The sequence below is a fragment of the Anoplopoma fimbria genome, chromosome 9 (genome assembly GCF_027596085.1).
Source record: "Anoplopoma fimbria isolate UVic2021 breed Golden Eagle Sablefish chromosome 9, Afim_UVic_2022, whole genome shotgun sequence".
NCBI classification, from domain to species: domain Eukaryota; kingdom Metazoa; phylum Chordata; class Actinopteri; order Perciformes; family Anoplopomatidae; genus Anoplopoma; species Anoplopoma fimbria.
Window position 1 is genome coordinate 11,847,730 of NC_072457.1, and position 13,609 is coordinate 11,861,338.

The following is a 13,609-nucleotide window of genomic DNA, read 5'->3' on the forward strand; positions in this document are numbered from 1 at the left end:
AACATCTAAGTACAGGGCACTAATATGTCATAAAGTCAGGTTCTGGTTCTAAATGAGATAAGAGTAGGTGCAGCCGAAGAAATTGCGAGGGCTAAACTTTAAATCCAGACTATTGTCAGTAGCATTCTCTACCATTATTTACTTAAAATAAATGTATTTTCTTTTTGATGGGGTATCAATGGGAGTATGTGGTCTCCAGACTCCCCTCTGGATGCTGCTTACAAGAAACATAGTGTCTACAATAATATATATGATGACAACTGACACACAGAATTATCATTAAAAGCATGTTTCAACACATTTATTCCACAGTGTTATCACATTGGTATTAGTTGAGTGCACTGGTGCATTCCCCATCATGTGTTATACAAACATTTTACACATTTTCTAAAGGGAAAGCCACGATTGTTTTAAATGCTGCAAAGAGCGACAGTATTTTTAATTACATTTTATAACATGTTCCTATTTGGATTAACAGAGAAGGGAACCATGAGGTAATGTTTTATTTCAAACTATTATAGGTTAAATTATTTATTGTAAGTTTTCTTAGAACTAAATCAATTTGGTGTTTGTTACAGGGAAAATAAAGACAAAGGTCTGAAACTGTTAATTTAGTCAGTTTCGTTTGCTGTGCTGAGTTAGAAAGCTTTGCTTGTCTCCAGAGGAACTTCCTTGTAAGAACCGTTCAATTTACATTGCTCTGTTTTACCCATAAAAGGGGCACACATTATATAGTTTCATTTTTTACCACAAACCTTCTTTGAGAATAATTAGGGATTTAGTAACCCATAAAATAAAGTGTTGGGTGCAACCCAAGCATCTAGAAGTCAAAGAAACTCTGACGACCCTGTTTTCAGTTCATGAAATGACAAACACACGACACAAAATATAAATAATTAACTGCATGAATATAGATATGAACTGTTCACTAGGTATTTTCACATTCACTTTGTCTAATAGCTCTACATTTAAAAACTCCAATAAAAGGAGGTGATGGACACAAGTCAGTATGGGCCAAAGAAGCTCTATCCCTGAGAAAATCTGAAAGAAAACATTATTGCTGGCATCCTTCTGTCAGTGGTGTGCTTTGAATCAGTCCTTTTCACAGTCTTGATCCTGTGGCGATGTCACAGTTCCTTCTTCACTTCATACTGACACACACAAGACTCTCTCTGGCTGTCCAGGTATGGCTTACATCCCATGTGCATGACAGCGTCAAACAGCAGGGTCACTGCTGACTCACAAGCTGCCAAGAACGAAAAACAAGAAGGAGAACGTGAGCTCATACACAACAGGGGCAATCAGGTGAACTGGTTATCCCCTTACTGCAAATGAGTGAAAAACATGTTGCATGTATTTAGATTCAGCATATATTACTGATCAAAAACTGATTTTATTGTAGACTAATGATCCATTTAATATTTACTTTTGTTTAAAAAAATAAAAATGTCGCACAGCAATATCCTATTCACACTCACGACAGCAGAGAGGAAGGTAGCAAGACAGGTTTGATAAGGCTTTAATCTTAATCCTAAAATATAGGATTTGAGGCATTTGAAAACCATAGTCAAGATTAGAAAAATATAAATGTACTAATTTTGTTTATTACCGACACGAGGAGTGCGACTGATGTTGTAGTTATGAGTCAGGATTTCAAAGTGTGCTTGAAAAGGAAATATCTTACCCTCTGCTGGACATACTGTGTTATACAATTGTTTGTACACTTACTCACTTAACTTGCACCAGCTCTGTAACTTCCCTTTTTATCCTTGGACTATTGCAGAAATAATTTGTTGATGTTATAAGATTTGAATTAAAAAAACTGTCAAATGTAGCTAATATAGCTTCCTCCCAGCATTTTGTGCAAAAGGTTTAGCGTAGTAGACCCCTTTTTATGTAGATTGCTTTCTCAGGTGCACATAATCTACATCATATTATATTGTATTCTATTTTTTAACACTAATTGTAAATAAACAGTATCTAAATGCTGACTAAGTACAAAGAGGGGTCAAAGTGTACAGAAAGTGGGGCTACAGCTTACAGAGTACAAAATGCAGGCTTCTCTCACAGCAGACGGTTTGACTTGGTGAAGTAGGACAATCACAGGTGTTACTGATAACACTAATGATAGCACTGTTCTTTTAAAGATTCCCAGTCAGCCATTACAGTGGGAGCATGCACAATACCAGCAACTTGAAACAGAATAAGCTAAAAATAATTAAATCATCATTATTGTATTACTTACACCTGTGCTTTTCCTACTGCCATTAAAACTCACTTTTAATCAACAACATCATTACAATTTTTTTTAATAATTAACTAAGAATGCAAGTGAACGGTGCACAAACTCTAGAAACGAGAAGCGTCCATTGGCTCAGCCTCTCACCTTGGACACTCTGGGTCAATCCCAGAGTCCTTTGCACATTCCTGCAGATGGTCTCCAGACAGTCCTGGAACTGCTCATCGCAGTCGTGCTTCTCACTGCCGCAGCTGTCGTAGCAACGGTCGTGTTGGTTACAACATTTGGTCATGGATGGGATGCCAATGTCAAACTGCAAAAAACACGTTTGTCTCTCTTTATGATGTATTTTAGGAATGACATTCAAATGCTACTGACTGTGGGAGACATGCATTTCCCTCAATTAAAAAGACGTAATCATGGTTCAGTAATTGGTTAGTAGACTACCTGAAATCCAAACAGGGGGGAGCCACATCCGTTGGGTGGTGGCTTCTTGTATCCAGGACGAGGTGCCGGCTTGTAACCTGTGAGAGAGGAGCAAAGGTGGAGATGTTTCATGTCCTGCCACTGTCAAGTTATCTTGCTGTCACAGATAACCACATTAGTACACCACAATTGAATGGCTTACTGTGAAGCCCAAGGGGCGATAATGTGAATGTTCTGGCTGCCGTGTGTAACATAAACTCAACATTCATTGTTGTCTAGTATTTATCCATAGTTCTTTCATTTACTTGACATAGCAAGGAAAAGCACAGGTTTGATTATAATAATAATAATATCCTTTGTGTTTAGATCAGTGTGCCAGCATGTAATATACAGCCCTGGAAATCCCTAAATGAAACGCAGCCACTATTAGTGATGTTAGTTACACATGTGTTTGACAAATCAATGGTTCACTCTGAGAAATAATGAATAAAGTTAAAGCTGGCTTACCATCACTACACTTATAATGACACAACCCGTCATCGCCACCAAACAAGTCCAGTGCTGCGTTCAGGTACGTGTCAATCTTGTGTATTCCGTTGCGGATTGTTTTCAGAGTCATCCTCCAGTCGGGAGTCTCTGGCTCTTGTTTGCAAGCAGACACACATGGAAGACATCCACAGCAGTACAGGCTCAGCAGAAACACACAGATGTGGTGGTGCATCGTCCACTTGACCTCTGAGCCAGAAAACCAGCGTTTCCCGGCACATAAGTTTGATTAAGGCCGGTTTATTCCTCAAAATGATGTCTTGATAACATCTCGTGTGTCACTTCTGGTTGTTTTCATTTCTAACAGGCACCTAGCAGGTAAGCGCCGACCTGTCACAGCTCTGAGTGTCGTTTCCGGGTTTGTCACGTGGCCACTGATAAACCAATGAAGATGAGGTCACAGGTCGCCACGTCAGTTAAAGAGAAATACAAGCCTATGATATTTTAAAAACGGGTATTCAGTGCTATATACTGCATTTTAAGAGTATTTTAATATTCAGAAGAACAAATCAGTAGTTAATTCAGTTCCACATAGCCCATGTCGGTATCCACAGTACCTGCAGCATATGCAAGAAGATACATTTAAAACAAATTCAGTCTAATAATCAGATCATATAAAACCTTTCAGTTCTTGAATTGCAGCTATAGACATTTACAAATAATATTAATTGGTGCATTGTATTCTAAGTGCTACACTTTTGAGCTACCTGTTATTTAGGTTATTACATGTATGTACTTTGCACTCCCCCACACTCATTTGACAGCTGAGGTAAGGATTAGTTTTTTGTTTTTCAAATATGTGAGTTATTGTAATAACAAATAAAAAGGGCAATTTTTCTGTTAAGTACTATATATTCACAAAGAGTTAAACACTTCTCTTGATATGTGTTAGTGTGTATATGCTCTAAAATACACTTTCAAATAAGCCCATATCTCTTGATTTCTCTTTGATATTTTCTATAGGTACAGTGTTAGTTGTAGCTAATTATTGAATTGATGTAAATTACATTATTTTATGAGTTTGTGTTGAGATGGTGCAAACATTTTTTGTACATGTCTAACACATTTCTCTTGTGTTGGTCTTTTACAAGACTATAGAAGTGTAAGAAATAGGTTTCGTCAAATTTGTACAAGGGCCAAACATGAGGAGGTCGGCAGTATATTCTCTATATTGTAAGGGGCCCTTGTGAGAGGATACTTACAGCACTGGTCATGACTGTACAAAAGAAATAGTCAGTTTCACACTTTCCTTTCACCTCCACTGTTGCAGCAGAAATTTCAGAACTCACTAAACTTTGGCAAATAAACCTGCACCATCTGCATGGCTATGTATCACTAGATGTAGTGAATTTTTTTGTTCTTTTGGTGAATTGACCCTTTGACATTTGAATCAAAGACACACGTACATCCATTCAATGGTAATAATTTTACTTTATTTAAATGATTAGGCGAGCATCGAAGAAAATCAGTTTCTTCTATAGTTTCTTAAATAACTGCATAAATTTCAAACATTCAAAAATGAAAATGTACAACAATTTATGAATAACAGTTTGAATGTCCTTCCATGTTTAGTCCAAACCAACTTCACATTTTGAAGATGACGACATAAAATGTTCTCAAGTAGCAAAATCACAGGTATCTCTTCATGATCCATTGACCATCATCCACACTCGGGAGGTGGGTAGGGAAGCTAGAAGTAGCTCTGTGTTATTCTCTTTTCTTCATTTGTTCGTGTGTTCTTCACAAAATGAATTTGGCTGGAGGACAGCTCCTCCAAACAAACCTACAAAGTCTCTCAGATTATATTGATGTCAAGCAGATGATGCCAAAAGCTGTTTGTTTATCTTTAAACAGTGATTTGTTTGGGTTCACACTACTCAAAGCACATGCCTCTACAATCAAGTGTCCTTGTCCATCTTGTTTCCAGGAAAAAACGAGAAAAGGAAAAGGGGGAAAAAAAAGGAAAGGTCTGAGGCTTTCTACAGTGTGTGTAGATAACAGCGTGTGAACAAGGCGGTTCCTGGGGTCAGGCTGGAGTGAGGAGGTTGGCGAGGGGGGGGGAGGTTATGAGGAGAGGGACATTTTAAAACTTCAATAGAGCTAAATCATTTCAGTAAGTTTTTGCTTCTAGTGTAAAGACTCTTTCTTAAAAAAACATGAACATACACATCTATTAATTTACATTTACACGATCATCTGAAAGCATCCAGCTCATCCTCCTCTGAAAAGGTTATTTAGTCTGTCCAGCTCCCTGCAGTTGTCCATGGTCATTAGTTCGGCCTTCTTGCGCATTCGGTCGTCCCTGTATACCTTAGCAGCATACAGCAGGTCTGTTTCTGGATGAGACAGGCAGAAAAAACAACGTGAGTGATCAAAAAATTAAAGTAGTCCTGGAAAAACAAGTGCAAAGCAGAAACTACTATTGATTTCATTAAGCTAGTTCTGAGGGTGTTTTACAAAATGGTTACTCACTTGTCTGTCTCTCCTTCCAACAGTTATTCCTGACATTAGAGACGTAATCATCCTCCACATTTTTCTCAATCTGATGCAGCGCTGAGCCCTTAAACTCTGACTTGAAATCTCTAGAGACAAAGTAGTCGACATGCAGGTTTTCTGTCTGCCGTTTCACGGTCTGACCTGTGGACCTGGAGGAGATGGAGGAAATACTAGTTGTTAGGGAAAATACTGAAATGCATTTGATCCCCACGTGTTGCACTCTGAATGTGTTTTTAAAGGATCAGGTTTACTGTGACACCAGGAGAAGCTGCTTGTGTCAACATAATCATCATAATACATGTTCAAAATAAATAAAGGTGGATACTTTCTCGTTGTCTAATGTTATGACATTAAATGTTGTAATCAGATTTACAGATAGGAAGTTAATGTGACATCAAGTTGTTATTAGCGGAAAAACAGAAAATGTTTGTGTGTGTGTGTGTGCACGTACGGTCTCGAGTAGAGGCTGTAGGGTGGAGGGGAAACCATCATCTGGCTCAGTATTGACACTAAAATCAGGACCACGATGGGCATCAGCTGGATAAACATTGAGAATCCACCCTGGAGGCAAACGCTGTTTAGTGAGTACTTCATTTTCAACAACACACACACGATAATGCACTGGGAAAGCATGTAGTTTCTATAGGAGCACATCATTTCAAATTATAATGTACATGTGAAAATAAAATGTTTAATACACCTTTTTAAAATATAAGGTACAAAATCTGCAGCCATGTACATACATCTCCCCTTTCTTCTGTTCTCTCTTGTCGGGAGTCCGTCTGGTTGCTATAGCTTGTTCTGCTGTTGGTGAAGGTGTGTGCACTTGCTGTAGACACAAATATTATGACTGAGGTAAGATACAAAGAATATGGACTAGGTCATCAATTACACCTACTCACAGAGATTCGTATTCAAAACCATTTGTTCATGCTGTTCTACATTAAGGGTCAAGGTTTCATTTATTGTTATTGTGCAACAGGGTTGCTCAACAAAATGGAGTTGTAGTCCCACTTTGCTACATGAGAAAAACACAAAACAAAAGCAATAGTAATACATGGTGTAGAGGTGAAAAGAGGACACAAGTCACAATTCACCAACAGACCTAAATACTATATATAAAAAATATTTGACTACTAAAGTAATAACATATAATAATATCATAAGACTATATGAATAAAATCTATATATTTGGATAAAACACTGATTCAGTATAAGTGGGAAATGAATCATTGCAATGGCTCACTTACAGGAAGGGAAGCCACCTCCAAAGAACATGTTGAAGAGGTCTTCAGGAGTGATGTCGGCCTCGAAGCCCCGGTGGAAGTCAAAGCCTCCTCCTCCTCCTCCTCCTCCTCCATGTGAATGACCCGGGCTGCTCGGCTCCTCTCCTCCTGTCAGGTCATACTGCCGTCTTTTGTCTGGGTTGCTGAGCACTGCGTATGAATTACCAATCTCTGGAGGAGGAAAATTGATGTATCAGGGAGGGGAAGTATTAATGGACAAACATTACTTCAAACGTTTTTTTCTAAGTGTTAAAGGTGCTAAATTTCCTCAGAGATTTAAAGTAATGTATGTTAATCCCATTTGGCTGTGGTGAAAAGAGGTGCAAAAAAAAAAAAAATCAATATTTGAAATAATAAAACTGTCAATAACTGAAAAAACCCAAACCCCTTTTTTGCTGAGATACAGGTTGCTCAGCAATATATTTCACTCACAACTCAAAACAACAGCATGGCTGTTACTAGGCTACCAACTAATGGTACAGGCTCCTCCTCCATTTTCACTCTTATTGGGAGCCAAAAAACACATCTAGTTTTTAAAATATGTTCTCTTACATTGCCTGTCACCACTGTTAGTTCTGTTAGCACTGTTATCTGCTAGCCAACCTTCACCATTTTGAGAGCCATGTGGAGGAATCCCTAAATCATATTCATACTCTAAATTGCAAATTCATCCCCTTAAGAAAACAATGCTTGGATATTCAACATTTGCATAACATGCAAAAATGTTATATCACATGCGAACCACATTTAAAATCAGCAAACAGCAATGATTTACTTTTAAAGGCCTCTGTTGCTCCAGGTGCGTGATTCTTGTCTGGATGGAACTTGAGCGCTAGTTTCCTGTAGGCTTTCTTTAGCTCATCTTCATTGACTTCTTTATTGACACCCAGCACTTCATAGTAGTCCTTACAGCGCTTTATTCTGAAAGAAAGGGACAGAGAGTGGAGCTGCTGAAAACTATTTAGTGGATCTTTTTGACCACTCCATCAGAAAGGCAGATGAGGAAAATGTTCTTAGTTCTCGAGCGTAACTGTAGTGTTACATTGTCTTTCTCTGGCAGCTTGTGAATGTCAAGCATGTACGTATACTTTGTTTATCACAATAGATCCGCATATTCACTGGCCTATGGTTGAAATCAGTGTTACAAAATGAATAGAAATATTTTACAATCATTGATATGCATTACAAAACAGCAAATGTATGAAAATTCACATACTGACTAATTAAACTGACGTTCATTTATTCCACCGTTATACACCAGACAACACTCATCACGTGTAAATAAAACATTTTGTTAGTTTTTGATGATTATAATTTGCTGTATAACAGAAAACAGTATTTTATCAAACGTTAATGATCTGAATAATCATGATATAAGTCGATACTTTTGAGTTATGGTCCACCCTACTCGTCATTGAATCATAACTGAAGTTGGATTACTAATGAGGTCACATGGGAGACAATTTTAATGTAAACTGGTGTTATTTTTCTTAGAAGACGTGATGCAATTTTAAACCCACTGAAGCTTACCCAAAGGACTTTGTATGAAAACACTAAGGAATGGAATGATTAGATTTGTTTAAGTGCAATACACTGGTAGGATTACATAACGACGAGCAGCATGTTTATCCTCTTAATGCACTCAAGTTGCCATTTGCAACTTTCGAGGATATGATTGACGCCATAAGCTGTGGATAAAATGCAGCGACTGCTTTCCTCTCTCTGTAGTCCAGTCTCGTGGTCTAAGATTAGAGCCTTTTGTGGTTACCTGGTGTCTAGTCCACACCGCTAAACGTCTCTCACTTTATCCCCTAATGTGCAAGACACCAAGCTGACGGGGTTCCCATGACAATTAGCAATGTGTGCACAACACTGCAGTCAGAGACTACAGTGTCCTCCTGCAGCCACAGATGAAAGGGCTATTCTAGTATAATAGACACAGTACTGCCGTCACTGGGCCAATTGTAGGGAAGCGCCAAAATAGGAGTAGGAGGGATCAAAGCAACAGTTAGTGTGCAAAGAAATACAGCATGATGGGAAGTCCCAGTGAATCCTAAAGTTCTCACCTTTGCACACCTTCAACCTGCTCTTTGTTGAAGCCTTTAGAGGAGTCGCCTCCTCCAGACTCTTGGCTTTCCCCACCTGATTGTCCACCGTTGCTTTCTGAGCTTTCTGCTGGTCTCCTACGATATGCACCATTACCCGCTGAGCTCCCATTCTTTGTTAATGCGTCCAACAGAGCTAAAGAAGAGAAGAAGAGGCTTAAGATTATTAGATGACAAATGATTACCTTTGGTGTCTTATGAGGGTCATACCATTTCAGATTTGGTATCAAGATTCTATACAACTTTGAAACAACACTGTAAATGATATAACGTATTTATTGCACAGCTTTACTCAGACACAAAAACACAAAGTACTACAGTTAATTGCAGTTTAAAGATTTTTAAGTAGCTAAAGTAGTTAGAAATACCGCACTAAGGCGCATTGTCAGGATGTGATGCTGTTAGGGGGCACCTCTACCTAACAAGGTCCAGTTGGAGAAATGCCCAATCAGTCCTTTTTCAATAGTTCTTACTTTAAAGCGAAGTCAATATTTGAAAAGGCCTTACTTCAGTAAGGAAAAACAGCCAACCAAATTTGGTACAGTACAAGGAGGCACTGGCTTTAATCACTGAATGAAGAAGCTTGCAAGTACATCAAAACCAAGAGGACGAGTCATACTACAACTCAACATTGAGGACCAGTTCCAGGCACCTATTGGGGTGCAGGGAACAAAGGGCAAGAAGATTTTCATTTGCCTACTGCAGTAACTGAAGCCAGATGAAAACCTTGCAAACCTGTCATGCTTTTTGTACCCATGATACATTTAAATTAGCGTATTTATCATTTAAAAAGTACTATGTTATATGCTATAGAGACAATATTGTGCAATATCAGCATGTGTTTCAACATGATATTAGGACAATGCAAGACAGGTTAGGATGAAACCTGGCATTACAGTGTCATGGCGGCAGCTCATTTATAACCAGGTTTAATCACCACAGTCATCTTGCTGCAAAGTCAAGTAAAGATGCCCACATCAAAAGGAAATAAAAGCTTATGTTCTCAACAACCACCAATATGGCCACTGTGCCCTAATGGCTGGTAGTGATCAGACTTTAAATTCATGAAGAATGAAAACTTTAAATGTGTCTGCTGTATTTTATACACAGTGTTTCATTAGGGCCTTGATTCAAGTATTATTTTTATATTTACAGATTTACACTATTTGCAGTGCCCCTTTAGTAGTTGATCCTTTCACACAGAATGCGCCAACGGCACCACTGCAATCTGAAACACATTATTTCCAACGGCTTGCGCGGCTCCACAGTGGCTTTTTGCTGCATTGAGCAAAGCATGAGCGCTGAGCGCAGCGCAAACCACGTCCTGAGTGAAAGGCACTTAAGGGTCAAGCTTGCTATTCATGTAGGAAAATATGGTCAGTGATACAAAACTACAGACTCAAAGACAGAACAGCAACAGTAGGGCAGCCTAATCATCTCTCTCTCTCTCTCTCTCTCTCTCTCTCTCAAATGCTTTCAACTGATCTGGTGTTCCTTATTGTTTATTAATGCATTATTCGTCATAATGCAGTCACATGTAACATAAGCACACAACCATAATCCCAGGGCACTCTAGACTACTTAACATGTTGAGAAAGTCAGGTTTACTGCATTTTTTGCATACTATTCAGCATGCTATTCTCATGCTGAATCGTATGTTTTCACAACGGCAACAACCTCATTTGCCCACACTGATCAATAGTTTAATATACGAATCTGTTGTTTAATCTATTAATTTGACCAAATACACTCCTCTTGGTGCCATATTGTGATATGTTATTATATTGACAGCTTGTTACAACCTTCCCTCTTTAATGTGAACACATTCACAGCCGACTGGATAATGCTGAGTTCACTGAGCCAGTCGATAACCAGCATGCTGATGCCAGATAACTCAAAGAGAGTAGGACAATTATGAAAATAACTGAGGAATGCTGGTGTACAGGTGCTGTCATGGCCTGCTTTATTCTGTCAACCCTTCATGCCAGATGTGCAGGATTCCAACATCTGGGAACACTCTCACTGGAGACACGGAAAGAGCTTCTTCCCCTCAGCAATCAGGATTGTGAACCCTCATCTTGCCAGGGCTCAATGCTAGGAAACCCACACAGTCCCCTTACTCCCCATCTCCTTTCAATACACACCTAAATGTACATATTTCTTCCTATATAATATTTATTTCAGCTCCTTCCACAGTACAACCCATCATCTTTGGCACATTGTCCAAAGCCTTGTCTTTATACAATCTCTTTTGCACAACAGGATGTGCAAAAGAGATTGTATAAAGACAAGGCTTTGGACAATGTGCCAAAGATGATGGGTTGTACTGTGCATGTGTTTAGTAGGAATCCATGACATTCCTTGACGATTTGCTCAAATAACTTAAAAACAGATGAGTGGAACTTGCATACTTTCACAGCAAATGTGTGTGTGTGTGTGTGTGTGTTGTAAAGTGACATTTTGTTTTTTTCAAGGTCCTGCTTAGGAAAGCTCAGTTATCTATTAGCTTCCTGCTGGAGCTTGAGATCTGTCATTGCTGCTTTAAAAACACACACATTGAAACCTGAGGGTGCAGGCACATAACTGTGGAAAGAAAATACATTTAATTAACATTAAATTACAATGTATTATCTGAGGAGATCCATCTACCTATGACAGTCATTCACAATGCCCCATGTAGAATGAACCCATCCTTACTTAATCTAACTGTTCACGGTCATGTCACAGACAGTTGTGTGTGTGTGTGACCCGGATTAGCCTATATCCCGGGTCAATCATTCAATTAAAGGATTGGCAGTCAGGGCCAGCATGAAGGCGTAGCCATGACTACAAACCCTCATCGAAACCCCACGGCCCTCTCTCACTCACACTCACACACACACACACACACACACACACACACACACACACGTGGATTAACGTGGGTTAACAGTCTCTTAACTACTTGAGATGAATGTGAAACGACGGCTCATAAATAAAGCTCTCAGAGGTCAGCTGGTCTTCAAGATGTCACAATGAATGACAGCTAGCATTAGCATTAGCATTAGCCTCTGGACCGCTGGTGGCTCGGCCGGTAATGGACGTCACCCTGTTCTCCACTATACCTCCTCCGGTAAACCGACAGAGGGGACGCCACAGGCCAACACGTGTCCACTACACGTCTCTGTGTGTAATACAGATTGAAAGGGGAGTCCTCTGTGGCCGGGTTAGCTACCGTACAGCTAGGCCCCTCGGTAGTGTAGCTCAGCCCCGGGCCGGTCGGTCATCAGCGGCCTTACCTTTGGCTCTGTCCGTGGGGTACAGCTTCTCTGCTTTGATTAAAAACTTCGACGCCTTCTCCTTATCTCCGGCTTTGAGGGCTTTCGTCGCTATATTTATACATTTTTCAGCTTCGTCTCTGTTCCCTTCCATCTTCATCCCCCTTCCTCCTCCGACAGAGTCAGCTGATCAGCCACAGACCACGTGGTCCGCAGCACTGACAGCATGGACGTCCAGGCTGTGTTGTCTTAAGAGAATCAGGACTGGTCAAAGAATGTGATATGGGAGGATTCAAAGCGTTGAGTCAGTGGTAGCAGTGTTGTTTAAGATTAACTGGATAAAAAAGCCTTATGGTACACATTTGGTCAATATGGTTTCACATAATGAGAAATATTTATTTTTAATTGGAGGGTTGGAATTTATGCTAAAATGTGCTTTTTAAATGACAACATTGTCTCTGTAGATGTCAGAATTTCATAGAGAAATACTGTATTTACTGAAAGATGATATAACCCACAACTTGACTCCAGATGACTCCACCTTGTGGAACAACAGAACAATTACAATTAATAGGAAAAAAAACTTGTGGACTCAAAATTGGTATGTTAGTAACATTTTAAAATTTTTGTTTCTGATCTGACCTGACCTGGAAAATTCGCGAATGTCAACGTTTTCATGATTATACAAGAGACACAAATATTAGACTAAGAGGTAATAATGTAACAATCACATTTCAATATTTAAAATGGGCAATATTGTAAAAGGCCAAATAATTAAAGTATGAAATTATTAATAGATATTATACAGCAGCTGAAATGCTAACAAGAAGAGTTTACATATGAGGTTGACACCTGGCGTTTCCACCTTGAAGAATCTATAACTATTGAACATCTATTTGTTTCATGCCCAATCACACTATCATTTTGGCAAAATGTGAATAATTGACTTGGTACTGAAAACGTCACACCATTTTAATATTTAAACATGCAAATCAACCTTTATCTAATGCATTTTTTTGTGATTTTAGAAGAATCCACAGACAAAGTAGTAAAATAAACACCTAAATGTATATATTAGATGTTATTTTTCCCATAGTCAGAAAAAAGTGTTATGAAAACAAAATAGACCAGATCAGTTGCTACTGTGCGTTCCCCCATACTCTAGGAACACCTTCTCATTCATTCTTACAATGTGGTCAAAAATAAAGAAAACAGAGTGAGACAACTTGCTTTTGGTCTCCCCATGGCCTTCAG

General features: G+C 39.1%; 2 protein-coding genes across 2 annotated transcripts; both read right to left on the reverse strand.

The window, feature by feature from the left end:
* Window positions 1–291: 291 nt before the first annotated feature.
* pla2g12a (phospholipase A2, group XIIA) lies at window positions 292–3,556 on the reverse strand. The gene is made up of 4 exons (XM_054604820.1): window positions 3,173–3,556; window positions 2,687–2,763; window positions 2,387–2,552; window positions 292–1,246 (listed from the first exon to the last, which is right to left on the reverse strand). The coding sequence occupies exons 1-4, from the start codon at window positions 3,384–3,386 to the stop codon at window positions 1,128–1,130; spliced, it is 576 nt and encodes a 191-aa protein (XP_054460795.1). The 5' UTR covers window positions 3,387–3,556; the 3' UTR covers window positions 292–1,127.
* A 1,082-nt stretch (window positions 3,557–4,638) lies between these two features.
* On the reverse strand, window positions 4,639–12,623 carry dnajb14 (DnaJ heat shock protein family (Hsp40) member B14). Its single transcript, XM_054604476.1, has 8 exons — window positions 12,377–12,623; window positions 9,060–9,234; window positions 7,769–7,914; window positions 6,958–7,164; window positions 6,451–6,536; window positions 6,159–6,268; window positions 5,684–5,856; window positions 4,639–5,547 (listed from the first exon to the last, which is right to left on the reverse strand). The coding sequence occupies exons 1-8, from the start codon at window positions 12,513–12,515 to the stop codon at window positions 5,423–5,425; spliced, it is 1,161 nt and encodes a 386-aa protein (XP_054460451.1). The 5' UTR covers window positions 12,516–12,623; the 3' UTR covers window positions 4,639–5,422.
* Window positions 12,624–13,609: the final 986 nt, after the last annotated feature.